Source organism: Cyrtonyx montezumae, unplaced genomic scaffold (genome assembly GCF_038088225.1).
Source record: "Cyrtonyx montezumae isolate F1298 unplaced genomic scaffold, pur_monq_1.0 scaffold_8, whole genome shotgun sequence".
Classification (NCBI taxonomy): Eukaryota; Metazoa; Chordata; class Aves; order Galliformes; family Odontophoridae; genus Cyrtonyx; species Cyrtonyx montezumae.
This window is the reverse complement of record NW_027072089.1, coordinates 81348422-81371808: the sequence shown is the minus strand read 5'-3', so window position 1 is coordinate 81371808 and position 23387 is coordinate 81348422. Positions and strand designations below refer to the sequence as shown.

Genomic DNA, 23387 nt, shown 5'->3' with positions numbered 1-23387 from the left:
AGCTTGCTTGCAGCTGGCCCCTAAACACCTTAATTCACAGGTATGATAGAGCTATATTGACTTTTCCATTCCCTTTCCTCAGATAACAGTACATCACCTGGAAATGAGTTTGTGAACTGAGTTTTGCCTTGAATAGCTGATGAAATATTTCCAGTTTAAAAAGTTCAAGTATTTTTTCACTGAGGATTTAGTCCTGTGTAGAGCCAGGAGTTGCACTCAACGATCCTCATGGGTCCCTTCTGGCTCAGGATATTCTATGATTCTATACTCTTGTGACTCCAATAGTCCATTTTTCTTCCATCTGTCAGGCCATTTTATTCCTTACACAGTCATATTTTCAGTGATGGACTATATTCCAAATTTTATCTTCATGAGTGGACAATTATCCAGGAATAGGCTGTTGTGTAACTTTCTGATATGTCTGCTTTCTATTATTATTCTTATAGGATGAAGATCTGGTGTTGCTGGTAAATGCTATAGTGACTCAAGGGAACCGATTATCAGACACCTAAATGGTTACAGTCCTGTTTTCTCTTCATGACACACTGACCTTTTCCTGATCACTCCTAATCATCATGTTTCTTTCCCATGTTTCTCATGAAAATAAGGTCATCTGGCAATCTGTGCAGTTTATTTCTTCCTGAAAATACTCAGAGTATACTTGTGACTACATCCAACCAGCTCCTTCCTCCTTTCTTCACCTCAGCAAATATTGAATTCACCAGAAATTTTCACATTAGACACCCCAGTGGGAGGTCGAGCAGACAGTAAGTAGACAACTGAAAATTATTTAGGATCCCATTACCTGTACCTGGAGTAAAAGATAGATATTTCAGGTGCACCTGAAATCAGGGTGAGTTCCCGTTGGATTTTTTTTTCCATAGGTATTTAAATCCACAACATTTGGGAGAGTTTCCAAGTGTTCTGGTGGGCTTGGTGAAGATTTGGTGCCTGCGAAATGCTGTGACAGAAGCACCAAACAGCCAGGAACCTGCCCTCTTTGGCTGAAGGCAGTTGCTCAACCTTGGATGAATGATGTATGTCACAAGAAATCCCTTAACAAAGGGCTATGTATTTAGTGTTTTATCATAGGCCTGCAAAGCAAACGTTAATCTTTCCAGCATTCAGATCCTCAGCTATTGTGAATACTTAATTTGCTAGTGGCTTTTAGCTGTTTGTACTGCTTGGTGATCACCACAGCCACAGAACTATAAGGCTCTGGTCCAGCTAATCCTGTGAAGAGCTCTGTGGGATGGCACTGTTCACATTTCTACAAGATAGGTGAAATTTCTAGCCCAGGCATGCAGAGGGAATGTGTGTCAGAACAAATTAGTCTGTGTTCTTTCTGGGATGCCAGTTACGCATGCAAGCTGCAGAATCCAGACACAGGGCTATCCAGGCATCCTACCATTACACGATCTACCTTTCACCCGGCCTCTTCAGAGGCTGTGATCATCTGTGGCTTTTGCATGGATGATGAAAGAAAGGCTAATTTTCTTCTCCTGTACCCTGCACAGTAGTACAAAAAGATAGAGCACTCTGACCCTAAATGTTGATGATTCAGGTTGAATTGCCTCCAGATGATGAGGAGTGCTCATTTCCTTTCTATCATCCCCAATACACAAATCCTTTTTTCAGAACAAGATTAACTCCTAAAATCAAAAGCCCTAATTAATTCTACCATTTTATCTGCAATAGGCACTGTTAACATCTCATATCATGCTCCAATAAATTTGCCCACAGAGATTAACAATGTTTAAAAAGAAAAAAGAGGGAAAGAAAGGCTTGTTCAATGGAAGATCGAAAACTATTCTAATTAGCATAGGTACAGTATGGTATTAACATGGCTATACTGCTTCTGGCAGCAAATTAGTGTCTCTATGCAGTCTCTTGCTGCACCACCTAATAGCTGCAGAGCTGGGCTGGACATAACTAACATGGTTCTGCTTGCATCCTGTGGGGAACATCCCACTGTGAAATAGAGCAATTCTGCCCCTCATCAAAAGCCAAAGTAGGGAGAAGCCTTTGCTAAGAAATAAGCTTCTGCTGAAGGTAGTTAAACTGTGACAGGGCAAAATAGGCCTGTTTCTGCTTGAGCATGTAAGTGAATGAAAACTTCTATCCTGCAGTATGTAGACAAAAAGAGCTCTGGGAAGGTACTATGTGGAATATCATCTTGATAATAAAAGTACCATCAAGAGCATCAGGAAAAACAGTCTGTTAAGAGAGAACTGATGCTTTCTGAACAGTCTAGTTTCATTCTAATGAATTGTTAGATACCCACTGGAGAGACAGTAAGCATGGATGAAAAAAAAGCAGGCAACTGCTGGGAATTGATGTTTATGCTGCCTGTGAAGAAAATGGGGCCTGTGACATAGGCATTTGCACTGGACATTAAGATTTCATTTGCATAAAATATGGAGCCAGAAATGTGAATCAAAACTCTACCTTTTTTTTTTTTTTTTCTTAAGCAACAAGAAAGTTTGTATGTAATAATTCAAGTTGTGTGTCTGTGGTTCCATGCTTTCTGATTTCAACAGGGACTCGAAATGGAAATGCCAAATCCAGTATGCAGGGCATGATGGATCACCATGTATGCATAGGAATAAAAAGGGTTGTCATTGGAAGTAATTTTGCGTTGAATTACACAATGTGTAATCCAATTGAAATCAGCAGAACAGCACAAGGTGTAATGTAGTGTGCAAAACGTGTTCCATTCCATGCAATTTCGACAACAGGGATACCATTCCACTCATCTAAGTAATGTGCTAAAATTGAATTTGTTAAAGGTATGGGGAGAAGAACTGTGAAGAATGGATGCATTTTGTAATTGGGAAATACCCTTTCAGAAGTTGACTGGATATATGTTTTTAAGGCTAATTTATAGCACTTGGGAATTGTTTGCTTCATAGTAGTGCTGTTGTAACCCCAAAATTCTCACTGTTCCAGCATCTTCCTTTGATGCATCTGCATAGGATTAGCTGCCAGCCTGTTAGCACTTGGTATCCATTTTCCCCATTGATGTATGTCATGTTATCTAACAGTGTTCCTAAATTAACTACCTCAGTAAATCTTTCTTCATGTCTTCAACCAGTAGCATTTCCTTAGGAAAGCAGCAGGTCTCATACTGGTTTTCCTTAGCACAGGGACCACTGTTGCCTGTAGAAAAAAGAATTAATCCCATTCTGTCTATCTGCATAAAGATAAACGTGGTAAGTCTTCCAAGAGTGGACTAGGGGAAAGGAAAGTGGGTGCAGAGTGTGGTGTTTCTTTCCCAATGGCTGGGCAAGGCGCAGGCTTTCGAGTGCGGCCAATGTCCTGTCTAAGCTGACAAGTGAGTTTATTCAAGACTTGCAATACAAACAGTTGTGTGGTTTACTCATTACTTATGGTCTCTACTGAGGATAAAGAAAATAATGTACAATACCTTTAAACTTTAAAAATTGAAGATAAACCTGTTGATGGTAGCATTTAACAAGCTGTGTTTTCGAGATACAAACTGGTGTCCAGGCTCTTGCTGCAAGGCTGTAAGTTTGAAGATGCCATTAAAGCCTATTTTTTTCACTGAGTTACTCCTAGAGCTTATTAAAATTTGAAGTTCTATGTAAAACAGACCACTCCCTGATATATTTGATGATAATCTGAAATGTCTTCACGCTTCCCAGCAATCTTATTTTAGATCTGTATCTAGAAGAGTATAAAAATATTTATCTACAGCAGTAAGTAACAATTTTAGATCAAAATAAAAATAATAATAATTTACCTTACTTAAAGCATTTAGCTTTTATTTATAATGTGATCAACTTGTATATATTACAGTATAATGGCCACAAGTGGAGATAGGCATAACTGATACTATGGTTCAGTAACCACGACTAAAAATCCGAATTAAAATATAATTTCAGGTTAACTTATAGTAAGTTTCTATTATTTTCTGGCAAAACAAAAACAGATAATTACTGTTAATTTATGGACTACATACCAAATTACTGTCTTATTTAAAATGAAAATTTCCTTTCTAACATTTTCATTAGATGTGTGTAAATCTAGCAACACAATTTTGGAATATAAACTTAAGTATTTTCTACCTCTAAATCATTAAAGAAATTTTTTTTCCTCTTACCCTCCTGACTCCAAACTTCAGCTCTTTCTGGGCACGCTGAGATAGGCACCTCTCTTAGAAGGGATTTTGGTTTGGGTCCAGGATGCTGCTTTGGTTCATGTGGTTGCATGTTATTAGAAAGAAACCAGGAAATATTCAAAAAAAGAATGGACTGCTCCAGAGGGTCATATCTGCATTGCTTCACTGCTGTGCTTCAAGAGCATTTTGGGTATAATGCCATCTCAGACTAAAATTCATCTCTGTCTTATTCAAAAGACTCTTATGAGTTGCCATATAAACAACTCCAGTAATGTAATACTAAGTCATTGTTAGTCATTGCTACCTGAGAAGGGAGAGCACATACTTACTAAGGGAAGTTCGCTCAGACAATGATCTGTATCCCATTTTGTAACAAAAGTTTGCTTATGCAGCAATTTTTGCATTTGTCTCTAGGTATTATTCTGAAAGAAGACATAAATGAACGTCTACTCAAGCAGTTAGTAATCAGGCATTTGGTTATTAGTAATTCATTTTTACACTGGTCAAGAGAAGCTTAACCTATCCAGTAGAATTTTGTTATTTAAATTTCATTAAATTCAAAACCTAAATCAGTAGTAAAATGTAAGGGACAATTAAATAATTGCATGTCATTAAAAATTCTTGCAGTACCCATGAGATGATATTGGTATGGGCTATCTGATTTCTTTGTGGAGTAGAAGATCTTGCAGAAGTGCAACTTACTTATGCCATTTCTGTGGTATTTTCAGCACATAGACGTTATAATTGATTATAGACATCTCACCTTAAAAGCCATCTTAGAGTTTCATCCACTCCTAGTAATGCGCATGTAGTCCCATGGGCTGTGTTCAAGGATTATGCTAATTTTATTAGCAACTCCTCTTGATTTAATTAAACTACATAAATTCCCACCTGGTCACTATTGTGCCAACACCCTTCCTTCCATTTTTATTTGAACTTATAGATAATTCTTACTTTTGCTCTTCAGTTCTATTATTTTAAATTATCCATTGTATTTTCTACATGAAGTAGCACTATCTTGAAGGGGTGAATAGAGTTTCAAACTGAGTTACTGAGTTTGAGTGATCTCTGGTTCAAAGCAAATAGAACGTTTCCAAAGCCAGCTAGCTCTTCACAGCTGCAGATATTCAAAATAGCTTGCTGTTTGAAAGCACTAAGCTGTCTGCTACTGTTCAAAATACCTGCAAGCAAGCTCTGTATTAACATTTGCTTTACTGTGTTTATACCGTGAAGCAGAGCAATGTGAATTCCTTAGTGGACTGTTAATTTACATGTTATACACTTTCAAATAATTCCAAAAGCAAATGTGAAATGATTAGTAATCCATTCACGTGCTCACAAAATGTTATTAGTGAAATGCCTTGGGCAGTAAGTTATGTTGACAAAAATTGATAATTTTATACTTTAAATCTAAAGTAACCCTCCCTACCCCCGACAAAACCAAGGACCAGTCCAGAGCTGCTGGTACTACCTGGAGCTGTGTTGTTCAGTTCTCAGTGTATGTTGAGCAGGGAGGAAAACAAAAAAGTAAAATGAGATTAGAGCAGTGATTCGAGGTTTGCAAGGATTTCTTCTCTTCAGAAAGCCTCTCCATAAGTCTTCTGTGGTGTCTTGTACTTTAAAATATCTAATTCTCTTTAAAGTCACTTTAAGGAGGCTGTTCTGGCATTTACCACACTTTCCACCTATATGGATTTTAAAGTGTGAACATTGCTCTGGAGAAATCAAGACTTATTGTTCTTTTTATTTCTGTATAACTTCATGGCTGCAGTTGTGTGTTGTCCTGCCTGAGCCAAAGCTCTGGATGAAATGCCTCATGCTTCACAGAAAAGGGTTAGGATTGTGCTTTTTTAAAGGGCACGAAAACCCAATCTTGTTAATAGCTTTGTCTGTGTATGTCTTTTTTGAATAATAGTTTCCATGCCTTGTAGACTCATATATAACATGACACTTCCTCCTAAACACCAATTATTCTGTCGTGAAGAGTTCTGCAAAAGTCTGCTTCTCAGAACTCAGTACCAAACCCAAGGGATAAAGAATATAGTGTATTAAAATTCAGCAAAATCTGTTGTGCTATTATGACCACGCAGAAACCCGATGTGCTAGCTGAGTATTGCTTGTATGTTTGCAACGTATATTTTCCAGCCATTTACATTTGTGACTATGAAGGAACTGAGTAGAGATGCATCATCATTTTCTTCTTTAGTACATGGGTGAATTATTTTACCAACATGTGAAGGGGTGTTCGTATAACATCATGGTGCTTTGTGATAGAGAAAAACAATTACAGCGAATAAGGTAGAATGGCTCTGTTATTGCAGTACATAAGATTTTGATTACATACTGCCAAGATTCATACCAGTCTAGTAGTTGTTGACAGATAAAGTAACAAAAATGAAACTCATTTATTTTTTCTTTATTGCAACCTCAAGGTAAAGCAAATTTTCAGTTCTTGTACTTACTACATTGAAGGAACAGAGACTGACAGTCAAAATGTGCCAGTCTAGAAATATAAATTAAACCTAGTTTCATATCAAAGTTTCATTTAGTCTCTGAGAAGGAGTTGCTGTTTGGATTATTTTTGATCCTAAAACAAATATACTGTAGACTACTATGGTGTATAGTGGATGAGTTAACCCCCTCACACACTTAGTTCTTATGTATTAGCTCTGTTCAAAGAATTTTACAGTTTGTTATGGACTTAATTATGTTACTTTTTTCTGTATTTAAGTCATAATTCGCTGTTCTTGAAAGCCAAGTGAACGTAAGGGTGATTTTAATAGAGCAACACATTTCTCGAAGGAAAGTCATATTTTGAGAAAAAGCTCATCTCTTTCCCTCTTGTGTAAAAAGAAGAATTCTTTTGGCTCATGGTACTGGGTGCTCCTCCAGGCAGCTAGATGCTGTGTTGCTCCTTGATAAGTCCAACAAATGACTTTTTTTGTTGTTTTTTTTTTTTTGTTTTGCTAACTTTATTAGTTTCTAAAGAGCAGATACAACTAGCTGATGAAATGGAAAGTGCTAAAATGAGGGTTTTTATCCCATCAAAATCTTGGATTAGCTACCTAGCCCAACTAAACATTATTGCTGTTCAGATTAATGAGGCAGTATTCTAGTATCTCCTCTGTAATTAAACACTTCTCTGGTTGACTACAGTATTAAAGACGCACCAGACGTTGAAACCTCAGTGGTGAAATTTAGAACTGTTGAAATTGGAGGGGTCAGCTGTGAAACACAAATTCATCTGCAGTATGGGTAATTCACCTGCAAAATGTGTTTCAAAAATAATTTGGCTTATGCTGGAGATGCTGAATTTTTTGATTTTTTCTTATCATTTCATCATCTAAATTTGAGAGTTTTTCTCATTAGTTTTCAAATAAAAGTAACATAAAGTGCACTTGTTTCCAGAATTACCTTTTCTGACCTTTCACAAGATGATAATTGCAGTACTACTAGGCTTAGAAGACTTGTTAAAAAATTAAGCTTATAAAGTAGCAAAAAATGCCCCTTTGCTTGCTGGTGTCGATTTCAAAATTAACATTTTGGTTCATGTGCTTCTAATAATCGCTGACCCTTACTTCATGTGCTTTCCACAGGAAATGAGTACAGCAGAAATTACTTTGACCTGCTGATGGATGAGGAAATAAACCCAAGGCAGTGTGGGATGGAGGTCAGTGAAGAAGGTGAGGCAGAATTAAGTATGTAATTTTGGTGTCAGAATATTCTTTTCCATTCATGAAAATGAGGTGACAAAGATCACGTATGCAGTTCCATTTAAATATTGAGGTTTACAATTTAATTTGTAAGTCTTACCTGCTCTGAACATGATAGGCAGTATGCATAGTCTTTGATCAAGGACAGTGAGTTAATGGACAGGTAAAAGTGAGGCAGTGCTGTATTCACTCTCCAACCATAGCAATAATAATAAACACTTCAAGAAAACTGTCTACACCATGTTCTCTTTAATTAACGTACTTAGTCTACAAGTGAGTACCAAACTGCATGTTTTGCAACCTGAAGTCTTTGTTCAACAACAATTTTGTTAATAAGTTGAACATCTGTTTGCTTAAGAGAAGAGAAACTCCAGTGTCCAGAGTTCCCAGCATAACTGGAGGCCTCTTCAGGTTTTCTTTTTACTCATTTAGCCAAAATGTTCAGCTTTGTTGTCTGTGGGTGATAGCAAGAAATGGGAGGGTGTGATTGCAGTGCTGGGAGAAAAGAAGTTATGCATAGGTATGAGAGAGATTATCCAGGAGGTATTGTTTTTTTCCTGTGAATGGAGGAAATTCTCCTTCACTTTTAGATAAAAAAGGGTGGGAACGGGCCTGCCTGAATTTGCATGGGCTTAGGTAAGAACATCATCATGGTAATGAAGTGCTTAACTGTGATCTGAATGCTTTGGCCCAGTTCCTGTAGTTAAACACAAACCACCGTATAGCATGTGAGACTGATTTCTAAGTTTTTACCTTCTCAACCCATCATTTTTTCAAACCTTGTGCTTTCTGCTATTGCAGAAGCTCTCGATACATCATTGTAGTCACATGCGGAAATAAATTCAGTAGGTATGAAAATTTGTCTACTGCAGTGTCTCAAAATAAATCAATTTGGAAATACATGGAAAAATTTTATTTTGAGTAGATATCGAGATTTAAATTTTCAGGAAACCACTTATGGCTGAGAAAAAATAACACACTCTAGTGCACGTCAGAAACTTAGATTTCTGTGTACTGGTGAAAACAGAGTGATGATTTTAGTTTTATTGAGGGCAGATTGCACCTAAACCTGTAACTTTCCTATCCCTTGTGTAGAACACCAATGATCTTTAGAAGCCAGCTTTTGGCTCAGAGTTCTTAAGCGAAAGATTTTCTTTGTCAACGCTGCCTTGGTTTGTCTTATGAATAGCATTCATGAATCATGATCTTCTTTGTACCTAGAGAATGGAAAGTGGATTAGATTTCTGTATCCTTGTGAATGTGCCTAAAAGCCTGTGTGATAGAGTGCTGATGCCAAGAATACAAGGTAGTACAGCTTTTGTCAGGAAAAAATACAGATTTGCCCATGTAGAAACAGTTATATACATGCAATCATTAACATTCCTCTTATATTTTTTTAATCTGGAAGGAAGCTCTAAGAAAGTCCAGACCATAGTGTATCCTGCCAAACTTGAGAGGCATGTATAGCTGACTCCTCTTTTTTCTTCCCTGGCAAAACTCTCACTTAAGTCTAGGGTAATGCTTGCTTATTACAGACCTACTAGTGACAGTAAATGGCCTGAATTTGGTTGTGTTGATAGTTGCAGAGCAGTGAAAATGTTGTATTGACCAAGCATCAGTAGGTGTCAGGTTGGATGTGGGAGCATTTATTTGAGATTAGCGATGCATAACTACATGTTCTGAATGCTAATATTATAGAAATAAATAATATTTTGCTACACTTCATCTCTAGTAAACTGTGGAGAAGAGAATTATGTTCTTTTCAATTACTTACTTTTTGTAACTTTGATTAGTCCTGTTTTTTTCCTGGGGTCTTTTGGACTGCATGTTAAAGACAAGGCTGCAGTTTTAGGTGAATTTTGATTGTACAATCCACTGTGGAATCAGACAGAAAAACAGTAACAGCTCTTCAGGAATATAATAGAACTTCACTAGAATATAACTAAAGCCCCCAAATACCTAATTATTTGAGTGGACTGTTATATCATTTTTTTCCCCTGATATAATGTTTTCCACAAAATGCTGATTTTTCTTTGTTTTCCTCCTAAAATCTGTAGTATAATTAACTTAGCGCCAGTGAAATGTAGTACGTGAATGTCATAAAGTTAGTTTCATAGTCATCTGTATCTATGAATCTGTCCATCCTTTAATTTGGTAACAGATATCTCAACAACTCATTATCACACATACTCATAAACAGAGTACTTGCCTTGTTACCCTTCTTCCCCACAGAATAAATGTTAAACAAGTAGAACTGTATTTGTTAGGACACAGTAAAAAGGAGTCAGAACTGAAGTCTGGTCCAGGATGGTCATGCTCTATCAGGAGAGACATACAATTGCTTTCTCTTTCCATCTAGCAGCTGGCTACTAGCAAGAGACAGAAGCAGAACAAGATGAAGAATTCAGTGTACACTTTAAGGTTACACTGCTTTCATGACTTAACTAAGTCAGAACCACAGAGAACAGCTGCTGAAAAACAAAACTTCACCTGCTAACTTTATTATACAAAGTTAAATATAGTTTAAGTGTGTTCATATGAGATTCTGTAAATGGGTTGTTCTGTTAAATGAAGGTATTAGTAATTATCTTACCTATACTTGTTAAATTAAATTTGTTCTGGAAGTTTCTCTGAGTTCATAACGCCCTGAAAATAAACAACAACCTACTATGGATTTTCCTGTCCTCCCCTTGTACTAAAGGGAATGTTTGAACATTACACACTCAAAAATGTAGAAGTTTCTATACTTTAAGAAGAGGTTTGCAGAATAGACTCTCTCTTTGAGGACCTCATGTAGCTGAATGCCTCTGAAATTTCGTAGTAGAGAAAATTTATTCCCTGAACACTTAAAAAGAACACAGTGTAATATATAGATGTAATTCAATTCAACTACCTTGTGTAAATTTACTTGTTTTTTACCTGCCTGTCTCTACTGATGACTTAGAGAAGCTAGAGTCTTGGTGGCTCAGGGAGAGGACATTTTCTGCTGGTAATTTCTCTCTTAAACATTGGTACCTGAAATGATTTTAGATCTCATGAAAAAAGGAACATGCATGTCCATGACCCTTGCTCTGTTTAAAAAACTGCAGATGTTACTGGGAATTTGAATGACAAACCTGCCCCAAGATAATATTCATAGTGCATTGTAATGTCTACTCATGCTAGATAATGTCTTAGTATTATGGACAGTAAGGTAAAAATTTTAATAAGGATCCAAAATCATATTACAGAAGAAATGAGGTACTTCGATTTTTATTATGAAAAAAATAGAATTCACGTGATGATTTGAATATAAATAATCAGTTCAACAAGTCTATTAGCAGAATTAGAAAGCCAGTTTCAGTGCAGACCAAGATAAAATATCGATCACCTTTGAAAAATATGCAATTATACATTTTTTATTTTAAATTGTCTTTCATACCTCAGAAGAAAATGACAGTTCTGCTATGAAGCTAGCACTACAAAAACTAATCTGTATGTCAGTATGTTTCTTTTGTATTTATTTAACTTCGTACTTTAAAATAACATCCTCTGAAATACTGCTGAAAGAAACGAAGAGACATTAGATTTCTCACTGTTGTTTTGTTGTTGTTTTGTTTGTTTTGAAAGATCCTGAGAGACTGGAGGAGCAAATACTATATGGCAAACTGATGAAGCTTCTAGAAGAAGCAAGTGAAATAATGAACTCCCAAGGTAAAAAATAAAATAAAAAGTGTATATATATATATATATATATATATATATATAAGATCTCTTCCCCAAATGCTTGTTTTGAGTCCTGTTTATGTGGTTTTAAGTATAACTTAGGTGTTGTGCTTTCTTTACTTCACTGTTGTTCAAGTTCACATGAATGAAGACTGTAAAAGTCCTTGCTCACATGCTTAAAGCTAGAAAGCTAAGTCCTCATTTGAGCCCATAAATGAGTGGGCTATTCTTTGTACTGTATGATACTACTTGTTATATTTCTGTAATATGCAAGGTCTACTTAGAGGGATGGAGCAGACTGTTGCCTACTGTGCTGGAGATCCAGGAACTTATTTCCTGACTATTTTATTTTGTGAGTCAATTTATTCTAGAAGAGGCAAATTTTTATTTAGCCTAGGGTTGAAAAATCCCTTGATTTGGTACTGGTCATATCAGTAGTATATTTGAAACCTATTTTGTCTTATTTTAAATGTAAAGAAATTAAAGTACAATCAGTATATTCATGCACATAGCTTAAGCAAAAATCTTTAATACATTACTAGCAAGTCTTATACTGATGAATGTTAATTTGGAGCTCCACATTGCTGAGAAAGCTTACAGCAGTACTGCAGGTTGTGTGTTGCTTCTGTCTTACAACAACATACATTAAAACAAAAAAATACTTGGCTGTGGTGAAGCCAGTGTTAATTCTATAGGAAACATGGACATGTGGTGTCTACCTGTAATACATACTCTTTCTCCTTCTACAAATATTTATGGCATTTCATGGTCTTCTGTAGTCTGATCCTCCAAATATTCCTGAGTGATTTAGGAAAATGTCTTGATGTCATTTTAGGCTGCCCAGGTAGGGTCCAGTATCTTTTCAATTATCTTTCTGAAAGTTTTCTGCTGTGATCCCCCCTGAAATCATGGGAGAGGTCAGAGAAACTCCTCTGGACAGCACTTCAGCTCACTTAACACATGTGGCTCTTAATCAGACTAATCACACCCTAGAAGCAATTATTTCCTTGCATTTGTCTCTGGAAGGACATCTCTAGGATAACCACATTACCCTTGACCAAAGCCATTCAAATGTATGCGATATGCTTTGAGGATGATGATCTCCCTCTGGGGCTGCTGTGTGGGTGGTTATTGTGCACATGGAGCCCCGACCTCGCTGCTGGTGCACTGGTTTAAAGGCAGGAAAATACACTAACATCAATATCTCATATTCCACAGGCATGCTAGAGCCTATGCTAGAACAAAGTGAATCTGCTGCCATCTTGTCTTGGCTTATCTATTTCTTAAAAAGAACCGTATAGCCATCAGAAGTAGTGCTGTGGGTGAATGTTGTACCCTATCCTGCTTGAATTTATTACTGACGTTCTTTATGGCTTTGGTGAATACGATTCTGAAAAGAGCAGAATTTTCTTGAGGAAATGAGGCTAGCACAGTCTTCACTTCTGTGTATTTGTATGGAGCTGTATTTACTTCTGCCTGTCTGATTCTCACTTTAATAATAAATTTTTGAACCTGTTTTCCTCTTCCAAAACCTTTATTTTTATTTTTATTATTATTTTTTTATTTTACAGAGAACAAATCTCATAAGTCTGAGTTCCCTACCAGTTTTATGAAAGTGGACAGCTGGGCAAAACAGACAAGGCTCCACTGAGGGAAAAGTTAATATGAGAATTTGACCCTAATTAGACATCTAAAAAACTGTAGAAAACTAGGTTTCATTTGATTCCACTCTCATAGAAAGGCTTCTTTTTTTCCATTTGACCACTGAGCTGAAAAATCACGTAGTCATACAGTCCTAATTAATAGATGATCCCCAAAGGATAAGAAAGAACATGGCACTCAAAACTTATATTATTGCATATTCTAAAGCATTTTGTCACTGAAAAATCTGTCGGTCGCTCTTGTGGTATATGTTCAATCCTATTATAATCAACCTAAAATGTTGATTATCTGCTTTTTAGAGAAGTTGTAGTCTGTACATTTTTTACTTAGGAATAAAATCTGTCAAACAGTATAAAAAGGTGATTAATGCATCTTTAAATGATACCAGGTGCCATAGAATAGAAAACATTTTTATTAAATTTTTCTTTGATAACAACAGAAAAATCAAAGCAAAATGTTTTGCAGGAACTCAGCTGTTTGAAAAATGAGCCTTTGGTATGTTTTTATTAAAAAGTGTTCTGGAACCAAGCAGCCAAAATGTATTTTCTGTGTGAAGTTTGTAGGTACTTTATGCATTCAAACTTGCATTGAGCTGGTGAACCTGTCCTTTAAAAGTCCCAGTTCAGAATGCAAACCATTCCTATCCAATGGACAAATGCAGGAGTAAATGAAGTTAAAAGCAGCTGAGAGAATACTGGATAGATTGTCTGAATTACATCACAAGATATAAATAAAGCCTTAGCGAAAGAGAAGAAATTTACATTCTATTGGAGGTATGACTTGCACTATTAAATGCAGTCAAGGCAATGAGAAGTTTGACACAGATGCTAACATCTCAGAGAATCCAGTTTTTAATTAGTTAGCTTCATTTCAAATTTTCAGCCATTTCCTCCTGTGCATATGAATCAGTAACGTTATTATCAGAGGCTAATTTGGTCAGCAAGGAGGTGGAGACTTTCTTTTGGTCAAGCTTTGCACAGAGGTGGCATCTGGAGCCTCTAACAGCATGATGCTGGGTCAGTTCAGATCTGGAGCAATATGTCGGTGACTTAAGTTTCAGAGTAAAGCAGTGTGGAAGGAGATACTAACTGAGCAACCACATTGTCTCCTTGTCTCTAGCTTAATTTTTCCAGAGGTTCTTAAATCATACATACATTTCCATCAAATAATCTTCAAATCCGAGCCATAATTTACGTTTGTATAGTAGTGCTCTCTCTTGGAAAGGCTTTAGAACATGTTCTCTCTCTTCCTTCGTTCTTTTTCCACAAAATAGTCAGTAATGAGCTCAGTGTCTTCCACCAAAACCGAATCCACTTGTTACAACTCCTCACAACAGTGATAAACACCAAAAAGAGGAAGGCTATGTTGATGAATAGCTGCATGGTTGCCTTTACAGATCTAATGCTTTTATTCCTTTTTTGATATATAAAGACACTCTATCTATATCCAGTGGATCTGAAATAGGAATGTACCATCCTCCCAGGATGTAAACTTGCACTGCTTCTGTAAAAGCAGTAAGGCAACTGATTTATACCAGCTGAGCATGTGGCCACTTTGACAACACAATATGGAACAGGCAATACTGCATCCTCTGCTGTTGACAGTGTTTTCCAGCTCTTCCTGGATTTTTTCTGTGCTCACCAAACCCTTAATGTTACAGTAAAATTAAATGTAAATATCATTTTGTTTTTGCAGTTAATAGTTGTAGGTCAAATCACTTTTCATTAGGCTTGTAAGATGCTACATGAAGAGATCCTCTGTACCCTAAGGTAATGGTTTGGGTTGTTTATATCTACTGTACACTTCCCTCAACATGATTTTGAATTTGTATCCTGTTGTAATTAAATTAAAAAAAAAACAAAAACAAAAAATACCTACTTCCTGTGTGTTGGTGGCACTGAGATGATTTAAGTGCTCAGGAGGCTCAACAATTAAAGTCATAAAACAATGAGTAGTGCACAAAACTGAAAATTTTAATAGCCTTAGTTTTATCTTTCCTTTTCTGGTCTTCATTAGAGAATGAGGGACATCAAAGAGGAGGGATAAATAAGTCTTTTAACTGCTTTCATGTCTTACGATGGGGAAAAAGGAAGGCAAATGACTAGATATGTCATTTTGTTGTAGAGAAAGGCAAGAAGAACTATAAAAACATGCCCTTATACACAAAAATATGAAGTTAGATGTGGACAACTTGATATCTGTCATATCTTAGTGATCCTAATATGGAGAAATGAGCAAAAGTAATTGTCTTTATTATCTTTTTAATATTTTTACTGCAGCAGATATCAATGAGAAGATGTGCTTTTAAGTAACATGATGAGTTGGAGTGAAAAAATGAAAGTTTCTTTGTAAGATTGCTTTCTGAATGGGATTTACTTTTATGTACATATAGCATATACCCTCTGGTTCTGCATACGTCATTGCAGTGAAATCAGTGGAATGAAGTGGGTGAGAGTAGAACTGAACCCAATTAATTAGGTGGGAGCTGTGTGAACACACCTGGGAGAGGAATCTTATCCTTCAGGGTGAGTGGGAGGAAGATGAAATGCTTGGTGTGGCTCCGCCTAAGCCTTCCTTCCAATTGCAGTTATTCCTAATCTTCCCGAGGAATGAAAACTAAAGTCACTCCAAATCAAAATTCCTCTAAGGTTTAGGGGGGAGTGAAGTGACCATGGACTTCCAGAGTATCCTTTTTGAGCTTCTTAAGGAACAAGCTGTTCCTGTGTACTGACTTTGCTCTTAAGGATAGTTTATCTGGTAATTGTATTTGGAATCTGCCAGTTGTTTTGTATTTATTTCTTTTAATTCTGTGCTATGAATTGTTCTGTTTGTATTTTGGTGGACCAAACATTGCAGCCAAGAAGTCCTAATCAATATATGAAATATCATTTGCTAAGAGAAATTCCACCACTTTTATTTCAAGCAGCTCCTGTCACCAGTGAAGATTCTTCAGACTCTTTGATGCCTGTCAGCTTCAGTAAGACATGTGACCATCAGAGGGAGCTTGAAGATGAAGTGATTCCTTCATATATCGAACAGTTCGAGAGAGATGTTAAGGATGACATAATTATGTTTGGCAGCTCTTCACTGGAACAGGTCAGATTTAAGAATTATAAGATAATTTTATTGCTGTCTTCATAACGTGATGCTGGCTTGTTGACCTTGTACACCCCAATTCTATTTCACTGCCCAATGATACATATATTGAAAAAGATAACCCATTTTATTGGCTTGCTTCATGTCACTGGAACTTTGCTTAGCTAATAGCAGAGCCTTTGTCTTTGACTACTTCTGTGTGAATAAAAATAGATTGCTTTCATTGCTCCTTTCCTAAACAGTGGGGTGTTCCTTACTGCTCTGCAGTAAGTTTTGCAATTGAGTTTCAGTCAAGAGCCTAAGCTTAGGACATATCTCTCTGACAAATTTAACAGAGGCTTATTCATCTATCAACAAGAAAGTTCGGATTGGAATCCAGGAAGGATTTATGTAGTAATATTTATTGTAGAGAGGCTATAATTATTCCCAGTTTATAAATCTGTTGTGTTTTTCAGAGTGCCAAGACTTCCTGTGGTTTTCTTTTCGTTGTTTCATAGTCTGAAGTGGCACGGTTTAGTTCATGTTGACAAAGATGTGAGTTTTCAGGGCTGAAGTGATACGTGTGGGCACCTAACTACAATTTGTTCCTTTGAAAAATCTCATAGCAAGACTAGAGGACAGGAAGAGAGATTAATTGATGAATCTATCATTTTTAATTAGCAACATGAGAACACCATACTGGCTCTGATGGGCTTAAAATAGGTTATCCAGTGACTAATGGTGATCTAAGCTTTCTTTATTTTCAGATGAAGTTTTTAGAATTTTTTCATTGCAGGACCAAACCTCATCATTGCCTTGCTGACGTTTGTGGTGACACAATTCTCTTCATTGCTGCTTCCCTCTGAACCCTGGTGTGGCTGTATTTCCTTCTGGATGACTTTTTCATTGCATCATGCATGGGAAGTGGTTTGGGAAAGGTTGTTCAGAGAATATGAAGAGAGAAAGGGAGGAAAAATGTCGCCTGCTACATTGAGTTGGTGGACTGAGAACCTGGGAACAGTTGAAATTGGGTTATAGCAACTATCTAGAAGACTTTATAATATATTGAGAGTTTTCATTTTAAATTTGGGCTATTCAGATATGCCCACAAATATTTGCGAGTCTCTGTGGCACCTGAAAGAACACAATTTTCTTTTTTTTGTTCATCAAAATAAGGTAAAAGGAAAATCCTTATTTAAAGTGATTTAGCTGGTGTATCATCAGGATAGATTTTGTAATTGCAGATGGGGACTCAGTGCTTTATAGTTCATGGAAAAGATTGTTAATGACTGTTTTCTGTCCCTTATTCTCACAGATCTCTGACTTCAGCTGTCTGAGTCCTATTCAGGAATTCAGTCATACTGATGTGGTACAAGATATCACATCTGCATTGCACAATGCTGAGTATTACAGGAGGATCACTGTAAAATCTATAATGGCTTCTACCTCATTGGTTTATATACCTTTCCTTATTTTGGAAGCAATCAGAAATCACAAAATTTTAGAGGTTGTAAGGGACCTCTAGGGATCATAGAGTCCAACCCCTCTGCCAAAGCTGCTCCTGAGCCCAGGTTGCACAGGTAGGCGTCCAGGAGGGTCTTGAACATCTCCAGAGAAGGAGACTCCACCACCTCTCTGAGCAGCCTGTGCCAGTGCTCTGTCAGTTTCACTGTGAAGAAGTTCCCACACTTGTTTGTGCAGAGCTTTCTATGCATCATTTTGTGGCCATTTCCCCTTGTCCTGTCACCATAAGAAGAATCACCAGAAGAATCCAGCTTTGTCCCTTTGCCTCCTGCTCCTTAGGTATTTATAGACGTGGATATCCTCTGAGTCTTCTTTTTTCAAGAATGAGCAGATCCAGGTCTCTCAGCCTTTCCTCATAAGGGAGGTGTTCCACACCCTTTATCATCTTCGTAGCTCTCTGCTGGACTCTTTCAAGGAGATCCCATTCTTTTTCATACATAGCTCAGAACTGGACACAGTACTCCAGGTGAGGCCTTACCAGGGCAGTGTAGATGGGGAGGATCACCTCTCTTGATCTTCTGGCCACACTCTTTAATACACCCCAGGATCCCATTGGCCTTCTTGGCAACCAGGACACACTGCTGGCTCATGACCAACCTGTCATCCACCAGAACACCCAGGTCCTTGACCTCAGAGCTCCTCTTCAGCAGGTCATTCAGTTGTTTTCAATAGGAAACAGAAGAGGACATTGGAGACTGAGGTTGCAAAAATGCACCACTTGTGTCATAATAGTATTCCAATGCATGTCAAAAAAAATATGAGCATTCCTTGTTCTTTAATGTGCCTTCTGTCCATGATGTGTAGATCAATCTTTGTGGTACTGCAGTGCTGAGTACTTTCTTTAGCAGTTGTAAATTTGGTGTTGGAGTGCTGTCCTGTTCTTTAGAATCTGCTGCTGCTGCCTTTGAGATACTTCCAATTTTTACTACTTGATCGTACATTTATCGGCTTGAAAAGTCTTTAATTCACTTCGTGGTATTTACTTTGTATTGAGAAAAAAAAATCCTTCCTTTCCATCTGCAGGTTTAGTGAGTAACAGATGTACTTTAGCCAGCATAATTTATGATTAGTTAATTTAATCTGCCACAATGACATAAAGTGAGCCTGAAACAAGCTTCTATCAATTTTGCTGTTAGAGGTAACATAATATTTTCAAATGTCTACCAAACTGAGTAATTAACCCTCAGGCTGAGTGAAGGAGTCTAATAGACATCTCTCACATTCCTTTGCTTTGACAAAACGAAAACAAGACGTGGGAGCCCAAGGGTTAAAAATAACAAATGACAGTTTACAGTACATGAGAATGGATTTATAACCGTGTCTCAGAAACACACCTGAGTTGACTCTACTTCTTTTTAGTCTGCCAAAAATGTCCGCCAATAAGGCATTTGTTTTGTGCTAGAGCTTTGCTGGCAGTATTGGCGCAGTGAGGACATCCAGGCATTAACTCTCAACGCTGTAGCTCATTACTCTTCTCCTTTGCTTTTAGCTTCACAGTAAATGGGTGGTTTTCATTTAAACAGAAGCTCAGTGTGTGAGATAATCACGATTAAAAGTTTTTGAAACAGCTGATGCCTTTTCCATAGGGGGATGAAAAAGGACTTTGCAAGATTCTGAATCTCTGAATCTCTAAGCTGAGTCTTTCATATTCTGTTTTGTGAATGTAAAAGCTGTTAGCTGAGGTCAACAAGAAAAACATAAGGGGAGATCCAATAGGTTGTTAGAAAGAAACAATAAGCAGATATAAATATTTGATTAACAAACACATTGAAGTATGTTAAATTCTGAATGCTGTTCTGTTTCCTGAAGCCTACGTTGTGGCCTTACAGATTTCAAGAGCCTTGGTGACATTTGCTTTTAATAAAGAAAAATAAACAGCATTAAAAGAAAATCATAATTTTGGAACTGTGTTCCAGGTACAACCAAAGCAGGGTACGCATTACCATCTGTGATGAGATAATGGATGGATACATGCTTACAGGCAGAACTTGATTGTGCAGAGCAGAGGAGACCTGATGTAATTCTGGCTTTGTGTTTGATTAAAGAAAAGATGCTTTCAAAACATGTGAGACTGCTGAGGATATAGCAAACACTGGAGATAGAAGTGAGATTGCCCTTGATGATGACACAATCTTGCCAATCCTTGGTTCAAATGCTATGGAAAAGTACCAGCTCTAGGATTTTCAACTGTTTCTGAGCAGAGACAACAAAAGCGACTACTCAATCTTATGTGAGTTTTCTTAGAAGTTAAGAGTGGGGCAATGATAAGGACCAATGCTTCCTCAGAAGTCAAGAGTATCTATTCCTGCTTGGCCACTGCCTTCCTGAATCATGTTCAGTGTCCATGACTAAGTACACTTTGTTCTCAACTTCTATCTTTCTCTGTAGAATTCAGATGCTGCATTTAATCCTCTGTGCTGGCATAACACTTTGCAGGACTTGATCATTAAAGAGATTGTAATCAGTTTTGATACACGTCTTCAGTATAAATTAATGAAGAACTTCTGGAAGCAAAGTGTAAGTTTTAATTTTTGGTACCAGAACCTGAATTACCAGGTAATGAGATATTTGATACAGGTTAGATAATAATATGATATTACCTTTCATCAGGAAATTTACCTTTGGGTTAAACAATGGTTAATGCCTCTGGGCCTCAGACCTAATATTCTTACAGAGCCAATGCCATCATTGCTCTGACTCCTTCCCTGTCAAAGAGATCAATTTATATGATGAAGGGATGATTAGTTTTCCATTGGTTAATGGTGGATAACATAAGTAAATTTGGTACTGTGAAAGGTAGTGATGAATCTTCTTCTAATGAAGATTTATTCAGTGGAATAAGGCCTCAGAATTATAAAACACAAATGCACGTCTTCTTGCATGTTGTACATCCTTGGATAACACTTTCATTTGCATCCTGATGGTATTACAGGCCTCCTGCTCATCAGCACTGTAGCCTATTAAGTGTTGTACTATCCTACATGATCGTTCATTTGAATATGATGCTTGTGTGAATATATGCACCTAAAAGCAATGTGGAATTGAAATGTGACTTTTTTTTTACTGAAGCCCAGGTGCTTCTTTTTGACATTTGCCAAGATTTTATATGGTTGTGATGTTCAAACAACTAATTTATTTAGTTTTATTGAGAATTGTATGTTAAAAATAATAAAGTTGACAATGGTTTTTTTACATCATGCCTTAAAGGTGGGTTACTTTGCTTTAACTAAGCTACTTGTACACTACTCTAATTACCTGAGTTTCAAAGCTTCTCTGTGGTCTGTTAAAATAGTGATTTGCATTTCATTCATGTGATATAGTAGGAAATATGTGTCTCTCTATCTTACTGAGGAAGAAGAAGGGTAAAGGTAGACTGAAGTCTACACCCATTAGAAGTGCCTAGCACTTTGTCTTGGAGCATGTCATTAGGATACGCTCATCAAACTTATTGTAGTCCTGCTAGGTAGACTGCTTTAGGACTTCAAAAAAAGCACATCACTGAAATCTAAGCTTGAGGGGAGAAACACAAGTTGAATTTCTCCGAACCTAGGATATCAGGTTTCATGCTTTGGACTTTGTATTTAGTAACTGCCTTGTGAGTCTATGACCATCAGCTGTGGGTCAGCATCCACAGGTCAAACTCAGAGACAAAATGTATATGTAGCCATGGGACTTCTCCACAGTGCAAATCTGACATTTCTGAACATCTTTTATTTTCTGTCAGGCTCGCTCTGCAGGAAGTGGGAAGCCTGGCAGTGCTCCAAAGTTCTAAGGCTCCTCTGAATTGCTTCTAAACACTTAAATTTACTGACATCTCCTTCTGGTGGCACTGGGTGTGGAAGGGGAAGGCTGGAAATGAATCTCAACAGAAGCAGAACTCTGGAAAAGATGTTTTACATGATTTGTCAACGACCTGTCACTGTGCCATCATGAAAGCCACAACTTTGATACAGTCTCTCTTTTTAATTGCAATTATCTTCTGATTGTTTTGTTCAGGAGTTATATGAATTTTAAGGCAAGTAGATGATTAGATGTCAGTAATGAAAATCACGTGAAAATATTTTAAATTTCTCTGAAAAGGATTTTATTTATTTTTTGCTGTGTTCTTCCAAATTTTTTTTTAAGGTCAGAAGGGAAATTAAATAACTGAAACAATTCTTGATATTCTATTGAGATGGAACAATGATTGTACAGCAACTGTAAATGATGATACTGCATTTGCTGCTGCTTAAGATAATCTGACTGGTCAGTTCTCTGGCTCATTATCCTAATAGAAACTCAAGTAAGGAAGTCCATTTCTATGGTTCAATTAACAGAGCAACTGTAAAGATTTGTCAGAGTATTAGTGACTGACAAGACCTGTTGAAGTTTTAAGTGGCTTCATCAAATAATGAAACCTGTTAAAAGAAGCAGAACTTATATGAATATTGTAAAGGAATGAAATAATACTATTGATGCATAGAGTCACAGGCCTGCCAAAAAAAAAAAAAATGTTGCTTAGTGCATTTTCCAAATTTTTTTCTAGAGAAGTTTTATCTGTATTTTTAGTTAAAAACAAAAAACAAAACAAAACAAAAAAAACCACCACCAACAAAAAACAACAACAACGAAAACCCAACATGCTGTATCTCCATGCTGTAGCTAAGGGTAGCATAGACTATTTTATGACAGGAGACTCCTAAGGAGGGTTGATAGGCTACACAAGTCTTATTGAACTACGAATAAATAAATTGGTCTAAATGTTGTACTTTTTTCACTTTGTGGTCTTACATTAGAGTTGAACTTGCAGAGAGGAATCTGTACTTTAGCACTTTGCTCCATGGAACATAATAGTTTAGTAGTGGAAAGACCTATGGAGACTTTCTAGTCCGAACTTCTGCTCAAAGCAAGGATAATGTTGAGGTAAATTAGGCTTTCAATGTGCAATTTGAGTTTAAGGGCTTTGGAGTTGTTCATACCAGTTTCTTAATGTGAAATGTAACCTATGGTCATCTGTGAACCAAGAAGCATAGAAATGTTGGGTAAGGCAATTCAGTTGCATTGCATGCATACTTATTTACTTACCTGGGAAATCATCACTGTTGTTTAACTTGCTGGCAATCTGTTAACACAGTTGTTTTCCCTGGCTCCTGTAGTAGACCTTTAGAATGAACAGAGGTTTTGGAACTAATGGTTAGAATGAGAATATATACCAAAAAGTATACATTCAATGATGTGTCATCATAGCAAGATGCTATCTTTGTTCATGTTAGCATTTGGGGAATAGATCAAACTAGCAGGGCTTACACTGCAGCTGGAAACGTGAACTGATTGCACACTTAGAGTAGAAAACAAACGGAACAGGATTGGGGCTTGCAGGAGGAGATCTGCTCTTGGTAGAGAAAAAATTCTAGACTTTTCAACTTGTGATTTTCACTGTTGTATTTAAGTCAGTTATACAGTAAAGTCTACCTAAATTGTATTCTTTGCTGTACTTTTCATATACTAGTGATTGGTGAACGTTTCTTAATTACAGTGTTCAACTCTATCTGCATGCTTGAAATATAAGATGATATAAAAGCCAGTAT

General features: G+C 36.9%; 1 protein-coding gene across 1 annotated transcript in view; it reads left to right on the top strand.

Moving 5' to 3' along the window:
* Nucleotides 1–21592, top strand: part of LOC136058886 (orofacial cleft 1 candidate gene 1 protein homolog) — a 30657-nt gene extending 9065 nt beyond the window's left edge. The window contains exons 4-9 of the mRNA XM_065752670.1: nt 7738–7824; nt 11464–11547; nt 16148–16317; nt 17612–17719; nt 20209–20376; nt 21545–21592. Of these exons, the coding sequence (XP_065608742.1) occupies nt 7738–7824; nt 11464–11547; nt 16148–16317; nt 17612–17719; nt 20209–20376; nt 21545–21592 (665 nt within the window). The remainder of the gene's footprint in view (nt 1–7737; nt 7825–11463; nt 11548–16147; nt 16318–17611; nt 17720–20208; nt 20377–21544) is intronic.
* Nucleotides 21593–23387: the final 1795 nt, after the last annotated feature.